The 23,669-nt window shown below is 52.6% G+C and overlaps 14 protein-coding genes across 14 annotated transcripts; 8 read left to right on the forward strand and 6 right to left on the reverse strand.

The window, feature by feature from the left end:
• Positions 1 to 41: 41 nt before the first annotated feature.
• SAICODRAFT_25996 (uncharacterized protein) lies at positions 42 to 1,101 on the reverse strand (the record flags this gene model as incomplete). Its single annotated transcript, XM_019166901.1, has 3 exons — positions 42 to 556; positions 610 to 849; positions 906 to 1,101. 3 exons carry the CDS (start codon positions 1,099 to 1,101, stop codon positions 42 to 44), a joined length of 951 nt encoding a protein of 316 aa, XP_019023430.1.
• A 547-nt stretch (positions 1,102 to 1,648) lies between these two features.
• On the forward strand, positions 1,649 to 2,646 carry SAICODRAFT_58202 (EF-hand; the record flags this gene model as incomplete). Its single annotated transcript, XM_019169589.1, has 6 exons — positions 1,649 to 1,983; positions 2,044 to 2,057; positions 2,117 to 2,213; positions 2,276 to 2,400; positions 2,437 to 2,512; positions 2,571 to 2,646. The coding sequence occupies 6 exons, from the start codon at positions 1,649 to 1,651 to the stop codon at positions 2,644 to 2,646; spliced, it is 723 nt and encodes a 240-aa protein (XP_019023431.1).
• Positions 2,647 to 2,862: 216 nt separating this feature from the next.
• SAICODRAFT_58238 (MFS general substrate transporter) lies at positions 2,863 to 4,575 on the reverse strand (the record flags this gene model as incomplete). The annotated part of the gene is made up of 1 exon (XM_019169593.1): positions 2,863 to 4,575. One exon carries the CDS (start codon positions 4,573 to 4,575, stop codon positions 2,863 to 2,865), a length of 1,713 nt encoding a protein of 570 aa, XP_019023432.1.
• Positions 4,576 to 5,937: 1,362 nt separating this feature from the next.
• SAICODRAFT_30780 (uncharacterized protein) lies at positions 5,938 to 6,957 on the forward strand (the record flags this gene model as incomplete). The annotated part of the gene is made up of 1 exon (XM_019167760.1): positions 5,938 to 6,957. A coding segment is annotated over one exon (950 nt), but the record flags the coding sequence as incomplete, so codon positions are not given.
• Positions 6,958 to 7,088: 131 nt separating this feature from the next.
• On the reverse strand, positions 7,089 to 8,028 carry SAICODRAFT_26000 (carbohydrate kinase; the record flags this gene model as incomplete). Its single annotated transcript, XM_019166902.1, has 3 exons — positions 7,089 to 7,128; positions 7,188 to 7,414; positions 7,483 to 8,028. The coding sequence occupies 3 exons, from the start codon at positions 8,026 to 8,028 to the stop codon at positions 7,089 to 7,091; spliced, it is 813 nt and encodes a 270-aa protein (XP_019023434.1).
• A 418-nt stretch (positions 8,029 to 8,446) lies between these two features.
• On the forward strand, positions 8,447 to 9,121 carry SAICODRAFT_93794 (40S ribosomal protein S13; the record flags this gene model as incomplete). Its single annotated transcript, XM_019171903.1, has 4 exons — positions 8,447 to 8,648; positions 8,704 to 8,736; positions 8,809 to 8,953; positions 9,016 to 9,121. 4 exons carry the CDS (start codon positions 8,447 to 8,449, stop codon positions 9,089 to 9,091), a joined length of 456 nt encoding a protein of 151 aa, XP_019023435.1. The 3' UTR covers positions 9,092 to 9,121.
• Positions 9,122 to 9,793: 672 nt separating this feature from the next.
• On the forward strand, positions 9,794 to 11,206 carry SAICODRAFT_30781 (uncharacterized protein). The gene has a single exon (XM_019167761.1). The coding sequence runs from the start codon at positions 9,837 to 9,839 to the stop codon at positions 10,722 to 10,724; it is 888 nt and encodes a 295-aa protein (XP_019023436.1). The 5' UTR covers positions 9,794 to 9,836; the 3' UTR covers positions 10,725 to 11,206.
• On the forward strand, positions 10,857 to 11,229 carry SAICODRAFT_133303 (uncharacterized protein). The gene has a single exon (XM_019165451.1). It carries the CDS (start codon positions 10,988 to 10,990, stop codon positions 11,183 to 11,185), a length of 198 nt encoding a protein of 65 aa, XP_019023437.1. The 5' UTR covers positions 10,857 to 10,987; the 3' UTR covers positions 11,186 to 11,229.
• Positions 11,230 to 11,718: 489 nt separating this feature from the next.
• SAICODRAFT_66294 (cysteine proteinase) lies at positions 11,719 to 13,682 on the forward strand (the record flags this gene model as incomplete). The annotated part of the gene is made up of 2 exons (XM_019170214.1): positions 11,719 to 11,902; positions 11,967 to 13,682. The coding sequence occupies exons 1-2, from the start codon at positions 11,879 to 11,881 to the stop codon at positions 13,680 to 13,682; spliced, it is 1,740 nt and encodes a 579-aa protein (XP_019023438.1). The 5' UTR covers positions 11,719 to 11,878.
• A 160-nt stretch (positions 13,683 to 13,842) lies between these two features.
• On the reverse strand, positions 13,843 to 15,265 carry SAICODRAFT_19895 (uncharacterized protein; the record flags this gene model as incomplete). Its single annotated transcript, XM_019166175.1, has 2 exons — positions 14,981 to 15,265; positions 13,843 to 14,927 (listed from the first exon to the last, which is right to left on the reverse strand). The coding sequence occupies exons 1-2, from the start codon at positions 15,156 to 15,158 to the stop codon at positions 13,843 to 13,845; spliced, it is 1,263 nt and encodes a 420-aa protein (XP_019023439.1). The 5' UTR covers positions 15,159 to 15,265.
• Positions 15,266 to 15,309: 44 nt separating this feature from the next.
• SAICODRAFT_30783 (pirin protein) lies at positions 15,310 to 16,543 on the reverse strand. Its single transcript, XM_019167762.1, has one exon. It carries the CDS (start codon positions 16,365 to 16,367, stop codon positions 15,414 to 15,416), a length of 954 nt encoding a protein of 317 aa, XP_019023440.1. The 5' UTR covers positions 16,368 to 16,543; the 3' UTR covers positions 15,310 to 15,413.
• A 1,417-nt stretch (positions 16,544 to 17,960) lies between these two features.
• SAICODRAFT_58194 (LETM1-domain-containing protein) lies at positions 17,961 to 19,052 on the forward strand (the record flags this gene model as incomplete). Its single annotated transcript, XM_019169588.1, has 1 exon — positions 17,961 to 19,052. A coding segment is annotated over one exon (1,092 nt), but the record flags the coding sequence as incomplete, so codon positions are not given.
• Positions 19,053 to 20,228: 1,176 nt separating this feature from the next.
• SAICODRAFT_71892 (uncharacterized protein) lies at positions 20,229 to 22,277 on the reverse strand. The gene is made up of 2 exons (XM_019170722.1): positions 21,983 to 22,277; positions 20,229 to 21,921 (listed from the first exon to the last, which is right to left on the reverse strand). Exons 1-2 carry the CDS (start codon positions 22,193 to 22,195, stop codon positions 20,335 to 20,337), a joined length of 1,800 nt encoding a protein of 599 aa, XP_019023442.1. The 5' UTR covers positions 22,196 to 22,277; the 3' UTR covers positions 20,229 to 20,334.
• Positions 22,278 to 22,600: 323 nt separating this feature from the next.
• On the forward strand, positions 22,601 to 23,438 carry SAICODRAFT_35734 (proliferating cell nuclear antigen; the record flags this gene model as incomplete). Its single annotated transcript, XM_019168438.1, has 2 exons — positions 22,601 to 22,642; positions 22,701 to 23,438. 2 exons carry the CDS (start codon positions 22,601 to 22,603, stop codon positions 23,436 to 23,438), a joined length of 780 nt encoding a protein of 259 aa, XP_019023443.1.
• Positions 23,439 to 23,669: the final 231 nt, after the last annotated feature.

The raw sequence follows: 23,669 nt of genomic DNA on the forward strand, positions 1-23,669 counted from the left end.
AACCCACTAGATAATATACCATGCCTCCCCTTCCATCATACTCAAACTTCAATTCGGAACGTATCGTCTTCGTCAGACTCATACACATCAAGCTTCATGCCTGCAAACATCGGTTCGTACTTGGGTTGGGTGGGACGTGTCATGCGCGAAGTTGTCAGCGATGACGGTCCTGAACTGACAATCGGCTTCCTCGTAACCGTACTCAAAACTGTCCTCCGCGTAGACTCCCCAGCAGATGCATTAGGATTGACCTGCCTCGCCCTCGCCGCAGCAGTCGGCATCAAATAACTTGGCACCCCGCCCGTATTCCTCGTACTTCTCTTCCTCTCCACCGTCTTCACCTCCTTCTTCTCTGCTACCACTTTCTCCACCTCCACCTCTGGACCCACAGGGAGCTCCTCAAAGACCGGGTCCTTGAAGAGTTCCGCATCTTCGCGTTCAATGTATGTACGTCCTTGGTCGTCGAGGCGGTCCATGTATGCACTGACGGATGGTCGGTAGTTGCGGAGAGTAGACCAGTTGACTGGGGAGTAGTTTTCTGGTTCCCATGGGATTTCTGCACACTTCCATCAGCATTTACCTTGGGAAACAGAATGAGGCAAAGCATACCTGGTCCACGAGGTGGCATATACTCGATATCCGGGATCTCAACCTCCTCCTCAGCAATCTGTGCCTGTTCAAGTTTCTGCGAAAGCTGCTGATTTACATCTTTGAAGACTTCTGGTGATGCTTGTTTGGGTGTTCGGCGTTTTGCGGATGAGAGACGGCTTTGTTGTGGTTTACCTGTTGACGGTGGTGCGAGCTTGCGGACATTGGTGTTCTGTACCCCTAGAGGAATTCTTCTTGGTCCTGTGTAATAGTAGGTCAGCGCACGGTTTCTGAGAACGCAGCCTGGCAAGACCTACCAATCGGCGTAATAAATGCGTCCGAATTGAACTTTGCTCCCCCCTTCAGTGTCATCGGCGCGCGCACATTCTCGGCTCCAAACGGCGTCTTCGCACCAAACGGCGTTTTCGTGCCAAACTTCAATGCCTTCGCAGCAGGTGTCTTCGGAGGTACGACGAACGCGTTTTCCTTGTTGACGTTCCGTGATTGCAGCATGTTGTTCGTGTTTGATCTGGTCGAGAATGCTGGACGTCGTGTTTGTGCGGTGTTCGCGCTTGATGCAGGCTGATGCTGGCGCGCGGGCTGTGGGAAAATGAAGGTCGGACGTTACGGGCACGGGTACGTTTACGGACCGCGCTCGAGGGTAATTACAGCGAGGAGTGGATCGGACGAAGGCCCGGGATGTTCAGGGATCAGGTGATTCATACCGCACGCTGTCCATATGGTTGAGGTCCCAGCCGTATAGGGCATGCCTTTCGAGACGGCTTGGAACATCCACCCGTTCGCACTCCTCCAACAACAACTCGCGGCTAACAGGACCATGGGTCTATCAGACCGTAAACCACAAGCTTCCCCGGGGTCTGGATCTACCTTATCTGTCGGGTATGGCACGATGGATCACACATCGTCGCCTTACCCAATGACTCCATCAACTCCCACGCCTGCCGGATACCACTCTCAAACTTCTCCCTTACGACCTAGGAGCGGGAACCCTAATCAGCCACCTGTCCCACCGCGATCAATGGGATCGTCTTTCGGCGACATGATCAACCAACACGCCTCTCAGGGAAGGGGACAGCGGACAGGCACGCCTACACTCCGGCCAGAACTCCAGGCCTACTGGCAGTTGCAGCACCATCACCCTGCGCAGCATTTGAACCAGCCCACACATCAGCCAACGCAACCCACATATCAGTCGACTCAACCCACTCACCCTCAAAGTGCTCCCGACGTTGGCCATAAAGCCGAACTCCTCGATCTGTTCCAGGCGGTGGATACAGATCGTAGCGGACACATTGAAGAGAAAGAATTAAACTTGGCTTTACGAAACGCTGACTGGAGTTATTTTGATGCGAGGACCGTGGCGATGATGATAAGGTGAGTCTGAGAGTCTGACTGCTTTGTCTACGAGACACTGAATCTAACTCGTACTCACAGGTTGTTCGATGCCGGTACGCTCCCTTTCTCATCACTCTTTCCTCGACAATTGTTTGACAAGAGGATCATGTAGATCGCAGCGGCCACATCTCCTTCATAGAGTTCCAACACCTCTGGGGTTACCTCGACGAATGGAAGCAACTCTTTGACCGATTCGACAGTGACAGAAGGTAGTTCATGCCTTGCTCCGATTACGAGCGTTTGTACCTGGTATTGATGTATGCGACCACAGTGGAACGATTGATTTCAATGAATACCGTACAGCACTCGAGGCGTTCGGATACCGTCTCTCTCCGGAGTTTATTGGACAGGTGTTTCATAAGTTCGCTGTGCGAGGTGAAACTTTCAGGATTTCCGGTGTCACAAGACATAGGCTGATTGAGGATTCCACAGTGCGAGATGCCATGTGCTTCGATCGCTTCGTCCAATCCTGTGTCATCTTGAAGCTGATAACAAAGTCGTTCAACAAGTGAGACATTCGAATCCAGGGATGTGTTGTAGTTCACTGCTGACAATTTCGCTCACAGACGAGACACGGACGGAGATGGGTACATCACCGTCAGCTTCCAAGACCTTGTGGGAATCATGCTGGAGTTGCAGTGAATAATCGCCCAATTGAGGCTCGTGCGAAGAACATCAATTTTGATAGTAATTAAGAGTAATAATGAAACGAAAGGGCAACCTCTTAAATGCGTATAATCCAACTGCAATGGTATAGATATCCAATAAAGCAATTCAAACTCCCAATGCCACAACATGCACACGATATGCCGAAGAAACCTCACTCACTCAAACCATACACCCCTCACCTCACCCCACTCACACCTTCCCCGCCGCCTCCTCCTGCACCTTCTCAACACTACCGTCCACACTAACCCTTCGACTCTGAGCCTGACCTCCCCCTTGATTGTTGGGCTTCATAATAACCGCCTGCGTAGTCATCATCCGATTATGCAAATGATGCTTCCCAATCAACGCACTACTAACCAACGCCGCCCCCGCAAGCACCGTAAACGTAATCCACATCTTATCCAAACTATCAGCGAACGCATGTACGACCTCCGTCCGATACGGCTCAGGGTAGTTGCGGATCAACTCGACCGCCGCACCGGCTTCGCCGCCAGAAATGCGATACGCAAGGGGAAGATGTGCGGTACGGGCTGTGAGGGTGTTTTGGAATACGACGCCGCCGACGGCTATTCCGATTGTTGCGCCGAGGGAGCGGGTGAATGCGTATGTTGCCGTAGCTGTCGCGATGTCTTTCTTGTCGATCGTGGCGTGGATCGCGATGAGCATACTCTGGAAATTGGGGCCTGTGCCGAGGCCGGCAATCATGAGGTATAAAACGCGTTTGGCGAGAGAGGAGTTTTCATCGAGGTTGATGATGAGTCCTGTACCGATGATTTGGACGACGATACCGGCCCAGATGAGTTCCTGGTATCGACCGGATCTGGTGATGATTTGTCCTGCGAATGCAGAGACAACGCACAACACCAAGATAAACGGCAACATGTTCACACCAGACTTGATCGCAGAGTACCCCAAAACACCCTGGAAGTACAACGGGAGGTAGTATGAGAGACCCATAAACACCATCCCATGAAACAAACAAACAAGATACCCTCCCAACCTTGTCTGGTGTGCAAACAGCGACATCGGCATGACAGGTTCCTTTGCAAGCTTGACCTCCGCAATACCGAACGCGACAAAGAGTGCACCACTAATAATCAAGCAACACAACACCGCAGCCGAATCCCAGCGATATTGCGATCCTCCCCAATTTAGCGCAAGTAGGAAGAGAAGAGTTGCGCCGATGATGAGGGTGACACCCAAGAAATCGATACGAGGGATCTTTTGACGCCAGGGGGTGCGGGGGTTGTTGAGGTGTAAAAACACGAAAAGCAACACCACAGCCGCCGCTCCAGTCGGCAAGTTAATGAAGAAATTCCATCTCCACGTAACGTAATCCGTAAACGCGCCTCCCAACAACGGGCCCACCGCGGACGCAACAGCCCACGTCGCACCGATGAACCCAACATACTTTCCACGCTCACGAAGCGTAACGAGATCCGAGACGATAATGTTACAGAGGGACAGAATACCGCCAGATCCCGCACCTTGAACGACACGTGCTCCAATCAACCAGTTCATCGTCTGCGCCGCTCCACAAAGCGCACTCCCCAACAAAAACAATCCAATCGCAATAAACAAGACTGGTTTCCTTCCCCAGATATCACTCGCCTTACCATAGAACGGAACCAATGCTGTAGAAGCGAGGAGGAATGATGTTCCAACCCATGCGTATCCAGTGTCGGAATTGAAGTCTGCGGAGATTTTCGGGAGGGCGGTTGTTACGATTGTTTGGTCAAGGGCGGAAAGGAAGATTGTGAGGCAGAGCGCGAAGAAGATGATTGCCTTGCGTTTCCCAGTGATTTCGCCCGCAGCGAGAGTTTCACCTGGAAGAGCACCTCCCCGTGCATCCTTCTCCAAATCCGCGTCCGCGGCAGTAGCAATCGCAGCCGGCTGCTCCATCGCCACAACATCCATCATCGTCTCCTGAATCTCTGCATCATCAACATCTTTCCTCGTCATATCCGACTCAGCAGCCGTCGTCGTCGTCGACATTGAAGTGAGGCTGTCCTTCTCCTTCAGCATTGTCGAGACTTGGTGGTTTGGTGCTTCGGACTTTTTGTTGTTGCGGATTGTAGGTTTGTCGATCAAATAAAGTTAGCGTTGTCTTAGGTGGCGAATCGACGCTATATCGCCAATTCTTGCCAACTGGCAAGGAAATGCCGATTTACCCGGATAACCTTAACTGGCTTCGGGAGCGAGTGAGGTGAAGGGGGTTTCCTGGGGATAGGTGCCGGCGTACTGCAGCTGTAGCAGCTGTAAGTAGAGTGCTGTTGGTTAACTGCCGCCTGCGATCGCAGATCGATAGCATACACCGAACTTAGGTATCCAGGTGCAGCTGCTCGGTGACTCACGCAACTGATATCGCTCTCCGATCACGATGACCTATATGGTTTGCGTGTATTTTTCCAAGACGCGGGGTAGCTGCATGCTCGGAAGGTCGGTACGAGGCCTGTTTCGGCTTGTGTGCGTGCCCCCTCCCGATCGGCCACGGATGTATGCTCGGCACTGACTGCTGTAGTTGGGAGAACATTTAGGTGACACGATACCTACCACGTCTCAATAAAGGATCGTAGCAGGTGGGAATCATCATCCAGTCATACATCGTATCGGTGCGATACTGCCAAGCGTGACAACTGCCGCAACCTCAAACGGGCCACGGCATGCACTACCGGCACTCAGTCGGTGTCATGTATGCGACTCAAAAGCCGATCAGTCTTACCACTAAGCATATTACCTCAAGTCTGTGACCAGATTTTGCTCGGGATAACCTGCCAGGTTCATGTTGGTTGCGCTGCCAGTTTGTGCGTTTCACCACCACCCTTTGTCCTCGCGCGCCAGGACCGAGCACGGACCTCCATACCGCTATGATGCTTGGACTTTTTCACACAGACTACGTACGAACCCCATACAGAATCTGTGAAAAGGCGTCGGGGTGCTATCGAATGTCAAACTCGAGCGTCTCGTGCCGTTGCCTGGTGTGGGGAGTTGGGGTGTAGCGGTGCATGAAGGCGTGGGATCGTCAAACCGGAGCATGACGCAGAAGAAGGCCGAGCAACGTACGTCTGGGAAGTGACGTTCACAAAGACCCAACGTCATACACCATACTTGGACCCGAGACGATCCGATCTGGAGCCGAATCAGGATCTATAAAGTCCCTTCTCCGCCCCCCTGAGCAGATCCCCTATCACAAAAGCATCCAATACGTCTGGTACGTATCCCAACAATAGCATTTACCCCGTCATCATAATCATTACTCCTTCAGCATGCGCCGCTACATCAAACCTGCCCCCCTCAACATCGTCTCCCGCACCGCACCCTCATCCTCCTCTACCGCCCGTCCCACCACGCACGGCTACACCTCCCTCGTAACCCCCTACACCCCCGCCATCTCCACCGCGCGCTCAGCTCGATCGGCACACTCCCCGTCCTCATACTACAGTACCGACATTCCCTTGTCAGCATTCATCCGCTCCCCCCTCGCACCACGGACGCCGTTGGGATATGCCGGTGCTGCGTTCGGGCATGCGGCCCCGGATGAGAGTCCGACGTTGGGAAGGCATGAGCCTGACCCGTTCTGCCCTATCAACTACAGGTCGACGAATGAGGAGAGGAGAGTGCCGCCATCGAAGGTCAAGCCGGTTACGTATCGGAATACACTGAGGAATGGTGAGATCTTTGGGATTCCGTCGACGCCGGCGCCTGGACGTTTGGTCGCTGGGACCAATGGGCAGTCGTATGGTGTTGGGAAGTTTACGGAGCGGTTTACACCTTCACGCCCGGGCTCGGAACTGGGGTATGAAGCCGGTAATGCACCGATGATCTCGAACTTTAATCGTGCTCCCACTCCGGCGCCGACGGAGGGCTTACCACCTGTGCCGCCGCTGAAGATCAAGAAGCCGAAGGTTTATAAGACGCACGAGGAGGAGAATGCCGAACGACGCGCGAAACTAAAGGCCGGCGTGACCAATCTTTTCTCCAAGTTTAGCGGTGGGCCCGGCCAAACTCATTCACACTCTGGCCACGCTCATGCTGATCCGTTGAGGGATGTGATGCTCGAGCAGCAAAGGCTCCAGGAAGCCACACATGCCGGGATCTATGGCATGAGTAAAGTTGAAGGAATGTACAAGGAAAGCAAAGCTGCGCAGAGGTTGAAGAGTAAGATTAAGATGATCAAGCCGGCTGAGGGGAGGAACATGTACGGATACTTTTGAGCATAGCATCTGATCATAATCATAATCGTAATATAAGTACTAATGGGTATCACTTATCGTCGTTTTCCTTTCCCCTATCGTACTCATTCATAGCAATTGCTTCAGAGCTTAACCTTCGGCTCATCACCATCCAACAGATCAACATACGCCCCACCAACCTCCTTAATCAAATCCGAAGCCTGCAAAGCACGTCCCCTCTTCTCAAACGCCTTCCGGGAACAGTACCTGGTAAGGGTAGCAGCTCCAAATGCGGCGAGAGCAGTCATCTCATGGCTGCTCAAGTCATTATCGTGCTTCCACGTTCCCTCCTCGTAACACTTCTTCCAAGCGAGCATAGTAGCAGTCATTCCGGACAACAAATCACCCTGACCACCGGAACGCTTGTATCCACCCTCGTTCTCGACGACCATAGTCTCCTTTCCGTTGGAAATATAGTCCTTTTGACCCTTCTGAATGATCGTGACACCACCCAACTTCTCAGCGAGCTTGGCGCATAGGGTGGTCGCGTCCCCGTTCATGTCAACCTGCTGTGAAGTCAACGTAAGTCTTTTTTGGATTTTTTTTTAGCAACTAGGTTGGGAGTTGGTGTACGTACCATCTTCTCGGCGAGACGCTTGAACTCCATGATGTTAGGGGTAAGGACGGCGTGTTCGTAGCCCATGACGATCTCGGGCTTGTTGGTGACGAGGAACAACCCGTCAGCGTCAATAACGATCGGCATCTCCCTCTTCCTGGCCTCTCTGATAGAGCCTTCGGCAATATCCTGCATCATCGGATCCCGTCCGAGTCCAGGACCGACAACGATACAATGCAAACGATCCAACTGGGCGGCGATCTCCTCAACAATCTTAGATGTGGGACGCTCAGCCGTCGCACGTTTAGACTCGCACATGAGAGGGTGGACGATCAGGTCTGGGGAGTACGACTTGATCACAGTCGATGCTCCAGGCTCACAGATGACATGACCGAGATCAGCGCCGAGGAGCATAGATGATTGACCGGAGAAGTAGGGAGCTCCAGTGTAGGATTCTGAACCGCCAATGACGGCGACGCGGCCGGACTGACCCTTGTGAAGGGAGCCATCGAGCGGGGGGATGAACTTGCGGATGCGCTTGAGGAGTTGGCTTATGTTGGTGGACATGTTGATATGGATGAATTAGTGGTGTTGAGGAGTGGGAGGAGTTTTAAGGTTTTTGGGTGAGTTTGACGTCACAAGAAGTACGTGGGCCAATGTGACGTAGCCGGCATCATGGGTGGGAAGACCTGATAGCGCTGAGCGACAGCAGGGAGACATCCGAGAAAAAGTCAATTGAGTTAAATAGGCAAAACGATCATGACGGTCTATTGCCATTACACTGCTCTGATCTCACTCCTCGACGTGTGTTGACCTCGCGCGCGCAAACCCTAGCTTCCCCTGCTCTCAACAGCAAGCAACAGTACCAGCCACGCACCAGCCCCACCCCCCCTCCAAATTCTCCCCTCCCTACACGCTCCTCGTACACTCCGTCAGCACCACCACTCACCACAACCCCCCCCCCCCCCCACCCAATCTATTCACCATGGGTCGCATGCACACTCCAGGAAAGGGTATCGCCTCCAGCTCCCTCCCCTACTCTCGCACTCCTCCCGCATGGTGCAAGGTCACCACCGAGGAGGTTGCGGAGCATATTGTGAAGTATGCCCGTAAGGGTATGACTCCCTCCCAGATTGGTGTTGTGTTGAGGGATTCGCACGGTATTCCCCAGGTTAGGTTCGTTACTGGTATGTTTTCTCTCTCCTCCTTCACGATTGAACAAAGTGCTAATACATGTCACAGGTAACAAGATCCTCCGTATCTTGAAGTCCACCGGTTAGTCTCACTTACAGCACAGCCTCTGCTTGGTATACCCGTACTGACAGAGTGATTTTCCCACCTACACAGGCCTCGCCCCCGAGATTCCCGAGGACCTTTACATGCTCATCAAGAAGGCCGTTGCTGTCCGCAAGCACCTCGAGCGTAACCGCAAGGACAAGGACTCCAAGTTCCGTCTTATTTTGATCGAGTCCCGTATCCACCGTTTGGCTCGGTATGTCCACCCCCCCAGAAACCAGAAGAAGAATTGGAATGCTAATGGAGCGTCGAATGTAGTTACTACAAGACCGTCGGTGCGCTTCCCCCTACCTGGAAGTACGAGTCCGCTACCGCTTCCGCTCTCGTTGCCTAAACGTGATCTTTTGTCCAATATTCACGTCGTGCATGCAACTGTGGATATGGTTCTAGATTTAGGAAAAATAAAAAGGAGTTGTGCATGTCCTTTCCCAGACCCATTGCGTACCTGCAGTGTGCCCTTTCCACCAGGGGCGTCGCCGTGCGTGTGTGCCTTTGCTATTGCTAACTACAATCGCAATTTACCCGCCGTAGCCGTGGCCAGGACCAGCTTGGAAGTGATCCGCCTCGGATCGAGAATGCGCGCGCGATGGCTGTCACGTGCGTTCACGGGTGGTCGATGCGGGTGTGGTTCTCGATGTGCGCGCGGCCGCCGGACACGACGATGTGGTGAGCCTATTTCGCAATGGACTGGGAGAGCTGGATGTAGAATATCCATGTCCTGGGCCCACTGTTTCTGCTTTGCTCTGTAGACAACGCCGCTCACTTGGCTTGCAATGGACATGCCGCAATCTGAATACGACCGTCTCGTCGAATCGAGCTTCTTCGCTCCAGGCGCTGATGGCCCGCCCGTTCTTGACGGCGGTGGTGGTGCTCCTTCCGCCAACAATGACGACTCCGTTGGGCTGGACCACGTCAAAGACCTCCAAACACTCATCGTCGACGACAACCAAGTCCTCCTCCGCATGATGCAACGAATCCTCAAAACCAGAATGTCAGACCTCGTCAATTCTGTCGACCTCAAAATCGCGGATGGAGGGTACGCCGCTCTTTGCCATCTCGAGGAAGCGCCGCAGTGCCCTATGCCGTTTTCTCCGGGCGACGAGAGGTTCTTGAATACCAGTGCTGCGATGGGCGATGGTTCGTCGAATGGATCGGAGAGGAGTGCGAGTCTGAGTACGACGAATGAGATGGTTGATACGCCCTCCACGGAGATGGAGATGATGTCGCCCATGACTGAATCACCAAACCCCATGTCACCCGCAACCGCAGTTGACCTAATCCTCCTCGACATCGACATGCCCGACCTCTCCGGCATCGAAGTCGCCCGCCACATCCGTGCCCAACCACGTTTCGACACAACCACAATCATCGCCGTAACAACCTCCACATCCAACGAACGCCGAAAAGTCTATGGTGAGGTGGGTATGGATGCGTGTGTCGGGAAACCCGTGAGGGGGGATGTGTTGAGGGAAGTCGTTAGGAGAGCTGTTTGTCGGAGAAGGAGTTTGGTACGTGCGACGAGTGGAGGGAGTTCTCATTCGACTGGTCATCATGGAGGTGGAGGTGGGAGGTGGAGTACGGTACAGAGTCCGACCGAAGAAAAAGAAGACAACATGGACCTCCTCGGTCTCGGCCGCCGTGGCTCACTCCCCGAGCTGACGCTCTCCAACCTCGAATCCCGGAAGGACTCGGTGGACGAGTCTAGTGGAGAAGGGTCGGCGTCCCCGAGACCGGAGACGACGGCAAAGGCGGCGATTGAGCGGTTTGCGTTGGGGATTTCGAAGGAGCAGATGCAAATGCAGTTGCAGGGAAGGGGAGGGGGGGTTGATCAGTGTGAGTTGGCGCAGAGGTTGGAGGGGCAGTTGAAGCTCAGCAATAATGCGGGTCCAGCGGTCGCGGAGAAGCCGCAGCTTGGGAGGCTGAAGAAGAAGAGCAGTATAGAGGTTGTTGCGCAGGCGGGAGCATAGTGCCTCCCCCTACACGACGAAGATGAGACGCGTACGATTACGACGACGACGACACAACTATCGGCAAAAGAGTATCTCAGGGCGGCTGCGGTACACGTTATTACACCGGCGTTTTGGTTTCTTTCTTTTTTAATTCTTTTTTATTTGTCGCTTGAGACGGGATATTTCTTGCAACTGGCTCGCTCTGGCAACGGCCACTGAGCGATTGCTCATTTCGATTACGAGAAAGGGGGAAGGGACTGGGATGGAATACATACACGATTATGCTGGCTTGGGACTTTTTTTTCTTTTTTTTGGGACTTGGCGTTTTGGTTTGGATTCTGGGTTGGGTTCACGATCATGTTATGACCATGGGGATATCAGATTCGATTGAGAGGCACACGGTGTTTTTTCTGCATACACGATTGGGAAATCACGGGTGGGTCATTACTTTTGTACCAGCTGTATTGCTTTTTGTTTAGTCATCAGTACCTTTTTTTTTTGGAAGGATTGCTTCGCGATCGTGCACGGGACTGTATCGCTCACGAGATTGGCGTATATGCTAGCTGTTAAGATGAGAAATGAAAAGATGTTGCTGTTGCGAGATTCTTGAACATTGTGAACGTGGACGAGGTTGTGATATTCGATGTGAAGCAGTCCCTGCAAAGGGATAGACGGGCCCGTGTGAATGGCCCATGTAGTTCCAGGTGTCGTAAACGAAGCATTCTAGACAGAATAGAAACTCGAAGCAGAACGTCAATCAACTTCAAAAAGTCCAGCAGAACGTCCACAGATTTTCGGTGTCGTTAACCCGCCAAGTGATGTCAGTCGGTTTCGGACGCGAAAACGCGCCTTGAATTTCCCATCCGCAGGCGGCGCGTCTCCCAGACCGCCCCCACCGACCCTCCGCTCACAACCCCACCAAATCCGAGCTTCCGTTCACCATCGAGTCTTATCGGTATCAAGAAGTTCTTCTTACCTAGGTATCTTACGCGATGTCTTGGCGTAGAGGACCCATCACGCCCTTCGACAACGGATTCCGTAATGAGCGTCCCAAGGTGTCGCCTGCGTCTGCGGCTGGAGGAGGGGGAGCGGGGTATAATGGCTCGCCGTTTGCGGCGAAGAGGAAGGTTGGGACGACGTATGGGAAGACATCGGTGAAGAAGAAGTTGCCGATGTACGAGGACGATATATTCAAGGTGAATCGTCTGGCTTGTGAGGGGTGTATGCGTGCGTGCGTGAGAGCTAATATGGGGACTGTAGCCTACGAGTCCTCCGCAGACGCCAAACCCTGGGTTTGCGAAGCAAGAAAAGAAGACGTTTCATGGCTTGAATGTAAACTCCTCGCGGAAGAAGACTGCGGTGATTCCGGCGACGGTGGAGAAGAGCGTTTTGATGGATAAGGAGACGAACATCCCATCTTCTTCACCGGTTCAATCGAGTCCCACTGTTCCGAAAGGCAGTCTACTGGATGTCATGGCCTCCGAGCCAGCATCCAAATTCGACCCTTCAGCTTGGAAGGCCCCGACGCCTGTCAAGGTTACGCATATCTCCACACCCAAGCCCGTGACCGCATTGGTCGGGTCAATCAGCCCCGTCAGTTCGCCACCTCTGGAGAGCGCCCAGCCGGTGACCTTCAGGCTGACGAGTACTGCTCCAAAGAAACCACAGGCCGTGGGCATGTTTCGCATCACCTCCGACCGTGGTCGCGCAAAGAGGAAACGCCAGAACGATGATGCGGAGTGGGGTCCACGCAGTCGAAGAGGCACACCCATGCAGAGACGCTCGTCTCGTGATAGTGATGAGTTGAGTATTCGGTCATATTCGAGTCGTGGGAGGCAGAACGAGGCAGGTGTCGGGTTGATGAATCTCGGAAACACCTGCTATCTAAACTCGGCGTTACATGCGATGAGGGTACTTCCCGAATTTACGGAAGCTGCACAGGCGCTCCTTTTGCCGTTGAGTCATGATGACGAGGCAAAGGAGAAGGTGATCAAGGGCCTTGGGGGATATTCTTACTATGCTATTGCAGAGGCTGCGGTCAAGGTGATGGATGAGATCAACACCGCTGAGCATAAGCTATTGGAGGGTAGCCCGTCCGTCAAGGTACTTGGTGAACGCAATGTTCAGGATGGCGTCGTCGAACCCGATGAGCTTGTCAAGAAGATCAGGGCATGCGATAATCCATTCAATAGCTACAGCCAGCAGGACAGTCATCAGGTGATCATTTACTTGATCGACTTGTTTGACAAGGTGCAGAAGTCATTGCATCCTCCACCAGTCGATTCTGAGGGAAGGCTACCAAGCCCGCCTCCATCATCGCCGTTGGGCAAATTTGATTCGCCCATCATCATGCCGAAGGATCTCTTGGCACACACTACGGTGTTCCAGATCGAGTGTCGGGAATGCCATACTATCAACTCACGTGAAGTGGAAGCTGTTGATCAAGTTGCGTATCTCTTTGGAAACGAGACGATCGAAACTGCACTGGCACGCGAAGAGGGTAAAGTGGAGCTAATGGAAGGCGACAATGCCTACCATTGTGATAAATGCAACAAGAAGACAAGCGCGAGGCGTACGCAGGGCATGCAAGATCCGCCGAGGATTCTGGCGGTGACGGTGACTAGGTTGCCTGTTGAAATGCAGCCTGAAGATACAAAGGCTCGTAAGCAGGCGGATACGGATGGGATTGTTGAGATGCGTCTGGCTGGGCGGAAATGGAGTCTATGCTCGGCAATATTGAGAATCGGCGGGACCGAGGGCTGGATGAGAGATTTCGGGCATTATACAGCTGTGGCTAGAAGCAAAGAGTCGAGGCAGTGGCGACTGTACGATGACTCGAAGGTGTCGCCAATCAGTGAGGACGACCTCTACCAAGAGATGGGCTGGTTGCGCCCGTCCAGTGGGTACGGTGAGAACAGAAGGTCAAACGGGTCGTCGGCATATGTTATGTTTTATGAGCAGGTCACCGGCGAGTGATATATTTCTATCGGGTTTTGCATAGCATGGTTTTCGGGTTTTCTGGCGTTTGTGTGGGAATATGGGATCCTTGAAGGAATTGCTAGGAATTCAAATATCATTATTTATGCCAAGAAACTCATGAACGCCGTATTCCCTGTAGTACCGGTGAGAACCATCATTAAAATCCCACCCATATCCATACTCCTTGTCGAACAAGGGCCCAACCTTCTTCCTTCTCGACAGCTTCTGCCACAACGCCTGCCACCACTGCCTTTGGCACATCCTCCCATCCTCCCCCTTGATTCTTTGCTTTCATCCAGATATCCCGTGCATTGACTTGTCCTACGACGCCTGTCTTGGTCTTCTTTTTCTTCCTTGCAGTAGTACAAGCGTCCTTGATCAAAGGTGCCAAGTTCCAATACCCAATAGTGAAGTATGCACCAGTTGCTAACGACGTGTTGATGATATTCCCATCTTTGATAAGCTCGCGCAGAGTCAGATCGAGGCAGCTGCGCACCTTCTCGCTTCTTCCTGACCCACGAAGTCCACCTGGATCTGTCGATTCGAGTCGTGTAACGACCAGGCGCGTAGCTTCCTCGATCTCCGGCTCTGCGCGTAGTGTGGAGATGGTAAAGTCTCGAATATCTGCCTCCTTAAAGTACTGGAGCAAGAGTAGCTTCAGCGATCGGAGTGTATGGTGCTCTTGAGGTGATGATGTGAAAGAATACCTCTGTCTCGCTGCTTCGGTCTCCTTTCGCATCGCATTCACGTTTGCCTGTAATCCTGTTCCTTTGCTGCTTGTCTTGCGCTTTCCGCTATTGCCGTACGCTTTCGCCGAGGTCGCCGCCTCCTCCGCAGCCTTTATTGCGAATAGTTGCTTCTTAATCTCCTCGCTCACCACCCATGGTTGGCTTAAAACAGTCTGCTTGTACTCCAATCTCACCTGCCATGCTTTAACCTCTGCATCGAGATCTGGCACGACATGCAGTGATTCAATAGCCAATTGTCGGATGCCGAAGTGGTCCATGATAATCCCGTTTGCCTTGAGTATGGTGCCGACTGCGTATGGCCCTACGTCTGCGTCCTCGCATTTGTCGACCAGAGGTTTGTACTTTTCTTTATCGATGCGAAGGTCGATTGTGGAGCCGGAGGAGTCGTCCACGGTGATGAGGCTGTACTTTTCTCGAATGGTGATTCCGATGACGATGCCGACTACCGAGACGAATTTGATGGGATGATTTAGGTAGAATCGAACTCCGGCGACTGGAGGAAGTATGTTAACTAAGCTCTCGGACAGGATGGGGACGGTAAGGAACCTTGAAATTGTGGCAGAAGTTCCAGCGCATGAACGTCCTTGATAAACAGCTTCACATAGCTCTTGAACACCTTTGAGAATGAGTAGAATACTGGCTCGTAGTACTCCAGATGTCGCGTCGGTGCCTGGGTATTTGCGACACGGGTGACACCCTTTGAAGAGGGCTTCGTGGGTTTCATCGAGGCTGAACGATAGTTGTTGACTGCCACATTCTTTTTCACTTCACGCAAAGGCGGCCGAGCGTTCGTGGTAGCCGGCTTTGTGAGTCGTGGTGTTTTTGTCAACGTTACCGCTCGCAACGCGAATTGGACATGCAGCTGTACTGTACGTATGAATACGAAGAATTATTCGCTGTCGTAACCAAATTTAACTAGCTAAAATACTCAGACCTAACGCCATATGCCAACCCGACTGCCCACTGCAAATCAAACATCCTAAGCTCTGCCACCAATCTTGCTGTTCCATCCCTTCGCACGCTCAAATCCGTTCGTTTGACCCTGGTAGTCCATGAATGCCTGGTAGATGAATTCCTCCGAATCTCCGACAAAGGGGCCGTACTGTACACACCTCTGCCCGTCCAATGGCTGACCGGCGATGATGACGAACCTAACCTCCTCCTCTCCGCTGTTCTCCGCCGCTACACCATCACCCTCGCGACCGAGAACGATAGTGTGGTAAGGCTCGACCTGTTTACCAGCGATATGCGGCTTACCGGTCAAAGTGTAAAGGAACGTGTTCCATCCGAAGGGAATTCTCTGCTCGAGCTTGCCTCCGGGCTGGATACGGACATCCAAGAACCAGACACCAACACGGTTACGGACTGGCGACTTGGTGATTGATCCATCTGCGTTCAATGCTTCTCCCGAAATAACCTTCACCTCAACCTTGTCGTTCTTTGCGCGAGGGATGTCCTTGTCTCTGTGCTCCTGATATTGCGGCTCATCAAGCTTGTAGTCTGAAGGAAGGTCGACCCACAATTGCAACCCAACATTTGGCTTTCCGTCAGGACGAGGGCAAGGCATCTCAGCGTGCATGATACCCTTTCCGGCGGTCATCCACTGCAAGTCACCCGTCTCGATCTTACCGGCGTGACCGGCGAAGTCCTCGTGCTGCATCGCGCCGTCCAACATGTACGTGACAGTCTCTTGACCACGATGAGGATGATCTGGGAATCCTGCACCAACCTTGACGGAAAAGTGGTCCAACATCAAGAAAGGAGAGTAATTGCGGAGCTGAGGTGTGCCGATCGAACGGCGGACAGTCGCACCAGCACCCTCCGACTGCTCAATAGCGCGAACGAGCTTAGAAACTGTACGAGCGGCGAAGCGAGACATATCTTCAATTGATTCGTGATAAGTAGTAGTGTTGCTAACCGTGGTCGGAGACATAAGGTTCTGTTTTAAAGCGGTTTTCTGGTTGTAGAGGTATGCGATTCCTGCGACGACGATTGCTGTGAGAAAAGTGAAGAGAAAACGCATAAACAGACTGATCCGTTCGCTTTATAGGCCTTTGAGAAGAAGGTTCTCGGCTGCTTATGGGGTGTTTTGTAAGGACAGCTGAGGTTTTGGGCGGCAAGCGCGCCCGCATTACCTGATGCTCAGTCAGATTCTAGCGGGAGTCCAGAAATCCGCGGTTTGAAAGGCGCGACCGCGACACAAATACCGGTACAGCTGAGGAGCCTGTCAGTTGCAAACCTGGCAGATTATTGATCCAGAAACCGGTGAGCCCATCTTGAAGGAACCCAAGAAGCCAAGAGCAAAGGCTAGCATATTACCTAATTAGGAATTTTCGAGATATTCCCACGCGTACGAGCGCGACGTACAAATTAGAGCGGCTGTGATGAACTAATTGCAAATGAAGGAGAATCAAACGCCGGAGGATGGAGCATTTGGTAAGCTTTCAACTGCGTCAAACAAGCGCTTCGCCGAACGCACGGTCGCATTAAGCTACCACTATCTTACGCTCATCTTCGTCATACTGGGCCCCCTCGTCTTCCATTATCTCCATCGCCTCCAGCTGACAATGCGTCAACGCACTCACCAGTAAAAGATCGTACCTATCAGATGTATCATCGAAGCGAATTGTTTTGATCAAGTTTGCGCGTTCATGAATGTTGTTGAGGGCACTTGCGATGTCACAGCACCAGTCCGAGTCCGAGTCCGAGTCTGAGTTCAATCCCGAGGGTTTTCCAAGGTCAAGAACGCGTAAAAAATACGGTAACGCAAGGTCGTACGAAACGAATTCTAACTAAAGGGTTTTTAATCCCTTCGACGTAGATACGACAGAATTTGGCGGATGATTTCAACAGGCAAAGCGAGTAATCCGAGTCTTGAAGACGGTGGAGCAGGATCGGGGTAGACGACGACATGCTCGTAACAACGGTAGCGACCACGTTTGACGACAACGGTATGGAAGGATCATCGTATGAAAAGTAAGACCGACGGTTTGAACTCAACAAGCTACAAACTACAAGCTGAACTCTTTTAACGACTTGAGATATTTGTTGGTCGTCGTCGTCCTTGGGTGTGAGCTCGGTCGGCATACGGCTCCTCTGTCAGGGCCGCATCAAAGTTGCGTTTGGCTGCAGCCGGTGCTCCGTGACATATTTCCAGACTCAACAGATCCGCCCTGAAAGACTGGACAAAATGGCGACCAATTCGACCGCTGCAAACAGGGCGTTGATTCGTTCCGTACCGAGACTGCAGGCTCAGTTTCTTCGCTGTGAGTTTTTTTGTGTGCCGGATGATCCGTTTCTAGGACGCTGACCAAAGGCTTCTGAAGCTCCTTTACAAATTCGCGCGTATGCCGTGATAGCAAATACTGCAATCGGAAACAGGAGACCTTCATTATTGAAGCCGACTCAGGGCCAGGATGCTGTCCTGCGTCGTCCGTTGGAGGCTGGATCGTCGATCATATTGACCCGTCTTCAGAGCACATCGTCATCACCTGAATCCAAAGAGAAGACCCCATCTAAGGAGAAGAAGGAGACCTCGAAGCAGGTGGCAACAAAGCCAGAAGAGAAGAAGCTTACTTTATGGGAGAAGGTGAAGCACGAGGCACACCATTACTGGGATGGAACCAAACTTCTTGGTGCTGAAGTTCGAATCTCCTCAAAATTGGCGTTGAAGATGGCTGCTGGACACGAACTTTCCCGCCGTGAGCGCAGACAGCTGCAGCGTACAACGGTAGATCTGGTCCGTATTGTGCCATTTGCAATGTTCGTCATCGTCCCCTTCGCCGAACTCCTTCTTCCAGTTGCTTTGAAGCTTTTCCCCAACATGCTTCCTAGTACCTATGAAGGTCAAACCGCCAAGGAAGCTAAGACGGCTAAGCTTCGGGAAACTCGCAAGGCTGTGTCCGAGTTCCTTCGTGCCACAATCCGCGAGACTGGTCTTCCTCTGAGTAAGTCTACTAAGCAGTCCGAGGAGTTCAAGGACTTCTTCCGCAAGGTCCGCACAAGTGGTGAAACCCCAAGCCAAGACGACATGATCAAGGTCTGTCAGATCTTCAAGGATGATTTGACACTCGACAACTTGTCCCGACCTCAGCTCGTGGCCATGTGCCGTTACCTCAACTTGCACACTTTTGGTACGGATAACATGCTCCGATACAACATCCGTCACCGCATGCGCGAGATCAAGCGTGATGACAAGGCTATCTCTTTCGAGGGTGTCGAGTCTCTCTCTGTTCCTGAGCTCCAGACCGCCTGTGCAGCGAGAGGTATCCGCACCTACGCAACCTCCCCCGCCCGTCTCCGCGACGAGCTCACCCAATGGCTCGATCTCCGTCTCCAGCACGGTGTTCCCTCTACCCTCTTGGTTCTTTCCAGTGCTTTCTCCTACAACCGCGATGAGCCGGACAGTGCGTACCAGGCTCTGTATGCTACATTGAGCAGTTTGCCTGATGAGTTGTTCCACGAGGCGGAGTTGTTCGTTGATACCGCTGAGGGTGCTGCTACCAACAAGCAGCGTCTTGAGGTCCTTCATGAGCAGGAAGAATTGATCGAGGAGGAGAACGAGCAGGACGAGAAGAGTGGACCCAAGGAGCCTCTTAAGGTATTCAAACTACTCTAAACCCTCCGAACATCGACTAACATGAAACTACAGGACGACGAAGATCTCGACGAGAAGGAGGAGCTGCGCAAGGCCGCCGAGGAAGCCTCTGATGCCGTCGAGAAGTTGGAGGGTGAGGACAAGACTGCAGCGGAGAAGGCTTCCGAGACCCCCGAGGCTACCCCGGAGCCAGCCAAGAAAGAGGCTCAGAACTAAAATGGGGATCACAACAGAACGTATATGTTATTTTGGCCAAGAAATATCCATTGTAGCAGATAATAGAGAGTGTGTTACGCATGAACAGGTACTCATCTAAAGGTCATTCATTGCCCGGCCAGTCTTTCATCTCTCAAAAGCATGTCACCGCTATATCTGATGGAGATAACCCATTCAGCATAGCATTGTCCACATACTCTGCCCGAGCATTCGCCTGCCAAACTTGCAATATCCATATCCATCCATCAGTTCATGGTCTCCCAACGAGCGTCTCCATGCAAGATATCCATTCGACCGGCATTGCCGTACTCCGTCAAAGTGGTGAACGCAATTCTTATAATGCGACTACACGTGTCACACCGCATGTTCATGCTCGTTTGTCCGAGCCCAAGTCCAGCAAGTATACCCTTGAAGCAAAAGCAGAAGTCACTTGCTTCCTCGTCGCGCCTCTCAAATCCTCCATGTATCATTACTTCCTGCTCAGATTTTACCCAATGATTGTAGAGCATCCCTTGACTTCTCCTTCAACCTATCCAAATTTGCCGTGACCTCGTCAAGCTTACCCTGCCTCTGCTTTTGCGCATCTGCTCGCGTCAAGGCGAGATACTCGCGGACGCGTGCGTATGTGCTATCATCTGCATTGTCAGGCTGAACGGCCTTGGCAGCGTCGGGAGTAGATGCAGAGCTTGCTAGAGCAGCGGCTGCCGCGGGGTCTGCCGTGTGGAGAGCCGCGAGATCGGACAGGACCTTGGAGAGTGTGATTGAGGGCCCTGCGGACATTTTATGGAAGGTTATTGAGATTATTTCAAGCTGTGATGGGCGACGAATGCTTTCCAACACGTTCAAGTCACTGATTCCCGAGACGTTGTGTTTTGGGAGTGTCAACGTTACGTTACAGATGACGTCGCCAAATTCGGACATGATCATACCCCGGGAAACCACCAATCGTGAACATTAATAATGAAAGATAAATAGCAACAAACTCCGTCCAAATCAACCTGTAGTTCATTCTCCATCCCACATTGTGCGCTCATATCGTACCGTCACATACACAATCTCGTCCCTCGCCATCCGTAAGATCTTCTGCCTACTTCCCCTCATCCCCGGGGAATGCACCCTGCTCAATCATCGCCTGTAACCCCGCACTCGGCAACCCATCAAACCACTCACTCGGACTCGGGAGACTAACGTCCTGGCCTGTCCCATCGCCCTTCCCACTGCTGTCTGGCCTTGCCAACCCCGCTAGTCCCATGCCTGGGAGATGTGGAGTTTGAGTACTATGGCTCCAGCTGTTACCAGATGGCACCGAAGTATGACTCGCAGTCGGCGGAGGCGGAGGTAAGAATGGTCGTTGACTAACTGAGGGTTGCTGCTTCTGGGCTTGTTGAGGTGGTGGACTCCTGTTTGGTGCGCCGGTCTTGGGCTCAGGTGTGTTCGCCGGGATCTCCTTACCGAATCCACCAGTGTTGATCCTCAGACTTGGTCTCCTGCTGTGTCCTTCCACCGCGGCTTTCGCAGCTGCTGAAGCTGGGGTAGGGAAGTTCGGAACGGACATACTTCGTGTGTCTGACCTGAGAGGCGGCATGAGATGAGTGTGATGTTTGTCGTGGGACGTCTGGGGAGGTGTATCTTCGGGTTCTCCTTCCGCATCTTCGTCTCCTTCTTCCCCTTCGTCACCGTCGTCATCATCATCTTCGTCCTCGTCCTCGTCCTCCTCTCCATTTTCATCATCCTCGTCCTCATCACTCTCACTCGCCTTCACCCTCTTCCTGTCCCGCTCAACATACTCACTACCTTCGCTGCCTCCGCTCTCTCGACTCCCCTCCCGCTCTTCCTCGACAGTCCCAACCTGATGTCCCTGCCTGGGCGCAGCAACCGGAAACATAGACCCCAAACTTGATTTACTCGCACTCAACGGCGTATTCAAACTTCTCGACTTCCGCCTCTCCTGGTCCGTAGGGATTTTAATCGTACTCACCGCAGGAAGTGGCAACTTTCTCTTTTGACCCTGTGAATGGATTGTAGGAGGTGGGAGGAAGTTCGGAGTACTGCTACTCGATGACGCGGCGTCTCCTCCTGCGGCGATGGCGGTCGGGGGAGATGGAACGATGCTTTCGCGTATTTCCGATTGCGGTGGGATGTAGGGCATGGCGGGATATTGCATGTAAGCGGGCTGGGAGGGATGAGATTGGGCTTGACTGGGAACGGTTGCGGGGTCCGTGTAGATCATGCCGCGCATGGCGGAGACGGGGACGCCGGGAGGTGGAACTGGAGGTGTAGCCCCAATAGGCGGTGTAGGAGAAGTGGAAGTAGACTGCTGTGCCATTGCTGCCGCTGATCCGAGCAAAGACAAAGCCGCTGCAGCCGCACGGTGTGAAGCTACCGTCTGTGGTGAACCGTGGGAGCCGGTCCGTCGGTGCTGAGCCTGCATCGAGACTGCAGCGGGTGCAGTAAGAGGGGCCGGAGGTGTTTGAGAACGCGACGTAGACTTCGAAACGGGAGCCGTAGCTGCGGGTTTCAGCTTCGGTGTTAGTAGAGGTTTGCCGACTGGAGCTCGCGGTTGAGGGGGATGAACGCCCATGATAGCAGCCTGAGTCGGGTGAGCGTACTGCATAGGGATAGCACGAGCATGACCGTACGGATCAGCTGGGACCGGTGGTGGAAGGCCATGGTGCTGTACTGCACATGTTAGCAACGGTATCCTTGGCGCGAGGGTGTGGGAAGCTTGAACTCACCGCTGCGTATTTGCCCAGAACATCCCTCATATCCCTCGAACAAAACTCATAAAGTTTGTCATTCTGAGAAAAGACGATCACAGCAACATCTGCATTGCACAAAACGCCAAGTTCCTGTGCCTTCTTGAACAAACCTTGCTTTCGCTTGGTGAAGGTGATCGACCTGTCGCGGTCTTTCTCAATAAGGGCGATTTCGATTTTTCTGCGACCCATGACGAAGAACGGAACAAACAGCCGGAGAAGAACGGGCGACACGAGGCAGTATTTGTTTGGGTGTTGATGGAGGGTAGGGGAGAAAGGACGGCTAAAGACCGAGTGTGGAGCTGCTGCCTGCGCTAAAAATAGACATCGTCACCCCAAAAATAGAAGCACCCCCGGTCAATGTCAAGTTTGAATAGACGAAGGCGGAGAATATAGGGATAACTGCTGACAAATGATACAGATACTATTAACTGCCCGAAGAACGCGAAAACACGTCTCTGGCGGTGCCTGATTTCCGTCCAGATTGGGGTTAATTGCATTTCGCAGCCAACGCGGTCTCTTCTTGGAAAGCGCGTCCTCGAAAGAACACCTCCATCCCATACCACTACACCCATCCAAAATCTTATATATATCACAATGCTCGAAGCCAGACTCGCACAAGCCGCCGTCTTGAAGAAGGTATGACTACTTCCCCATCTTTGTCTCCTTAATTGCTCTGCTAACGCGCAATCCCCAGACCCTCGACGCGATCAAGGAGCTCGTCACCGATGCCAACTTTGACTGCAGCGACGGCGGAATCTCCCTGCAGGCAATGGACAACTCCCACGTCGCCCTCGTCTCCCTCCTCCTCCGTGCCGACGGTTTCGAGCCCTACCGTTGCGACCGTAACCTCGCCCTCGGTATCAACCTCAACTCCCTCTCCAAGGTCCTCCGCTCTGCGCAGAACGAGGACATTATCACCCTCAAGGCTGCGGATGACCCGGATAACTTGTCCTTGACTTTCGAGTCTCAGAACCAGGACAGGATCTCTGAGTATGAGATGAAGTTGATGGATATCGACCAGGAGCACTTGGGTATCCCCGAGACTGCATACGCTGCTGTCATCACTATGCCAGCTGCCGAGTTCCAGCGTATCTGCCGTGATCTCTCTGGTATCTCTGAGTCCGTTACCATCGATGCCTCCAAAGACGGTGTCAAGTTTGCTTCCGCTGGTGACATCGGAAACGGTTCCGTCACCTTGAAGCAGACCCACAACCCTGAAGAGCCCGCGCTCTCTACCTCCATTGAGTTGAGCGAGTCCGTTACTCTTACCTTCTCCCTCAAATACTTGGTCAACTTCACTAAGGCTACCCCTCTGGCGGGCGCTGTTACCTTGCAGATGTCCAATGATGTACCACTTTTGGTTGAGTACAAGATGGAGGGTGGTTATTTGAGGTACTACCTCGCTCCTAAGATCCAGGACGACGAGGAGTAGATGTAGGAAAACGAGAGATAGTTTTAAACATGTGGGTGTGAATAATGATACCGAGTGCATGTTACAGGGTTTCTGGCGCTTTTGGTTTGTTTTTGTGCGGTTTAGCTAGTTCATTAAAAGAATTTGACATTTTTCCATCAAAATCTTGTCTAAGGATTCCTCTTGATGTATCGTAGATGATGTGTCTGAAACGTCCAACGCCATATGTAATGTTCGTACCCGGGTATTCCA

The sequence above is a fragment of the Saitoella complicata genome (assembly GCF_001661265.1).
Source record: "Saitoella complicata NRRL Y-17804 unplaced genomic scaffold SAICOscaffold_15, whole genome shotgun sequence".
Taxonomy (NCBI): Eukaryota; Fungi; Ascomycota; class Saitoellomycetes; order Saitoellales; family Saitoellaceae; genus Saitoella; species Saitoella complicata.

Coding starts and splice junctions, on each gene's coding strand:
- SAICODRAFT_30783 (XM_019167762.1), bottom strand. CDS start 16,367: ATGTCTCCGACCACGGTTAGCAACACTACTACTTATCACGAATCAATT.
- SAICODRAFT_30781 (XM_019167761.1), top strand. CDS start 9,837: ATGCCGTTTTCTCCGGGCGACGAGAGGTTCTTGAATACCAGTGCTGCG.
- SAICODRAFT_133303 (XM_019165451.1), top strand. CDS start 10,988: ATGCTGGCTTGGGACTTTTTTTTCTTTTTTTTGGGACTTGGCGTTTTG.
- SAICODRAFT_71892 (XM_019170722.1), bottom strand. CDS start 22,195: ATGGGTCGCAGAAAAATCGAAATCGCCCTTATTGAGAAAGACCGCGAC. Junction 21,922..21,982: donor TTCTGGGCAAATACGCAGCG/GTGAGTTCAAGC, acceptor TGTGCAGTACAG/CACCATGGCCTTCCACCACC.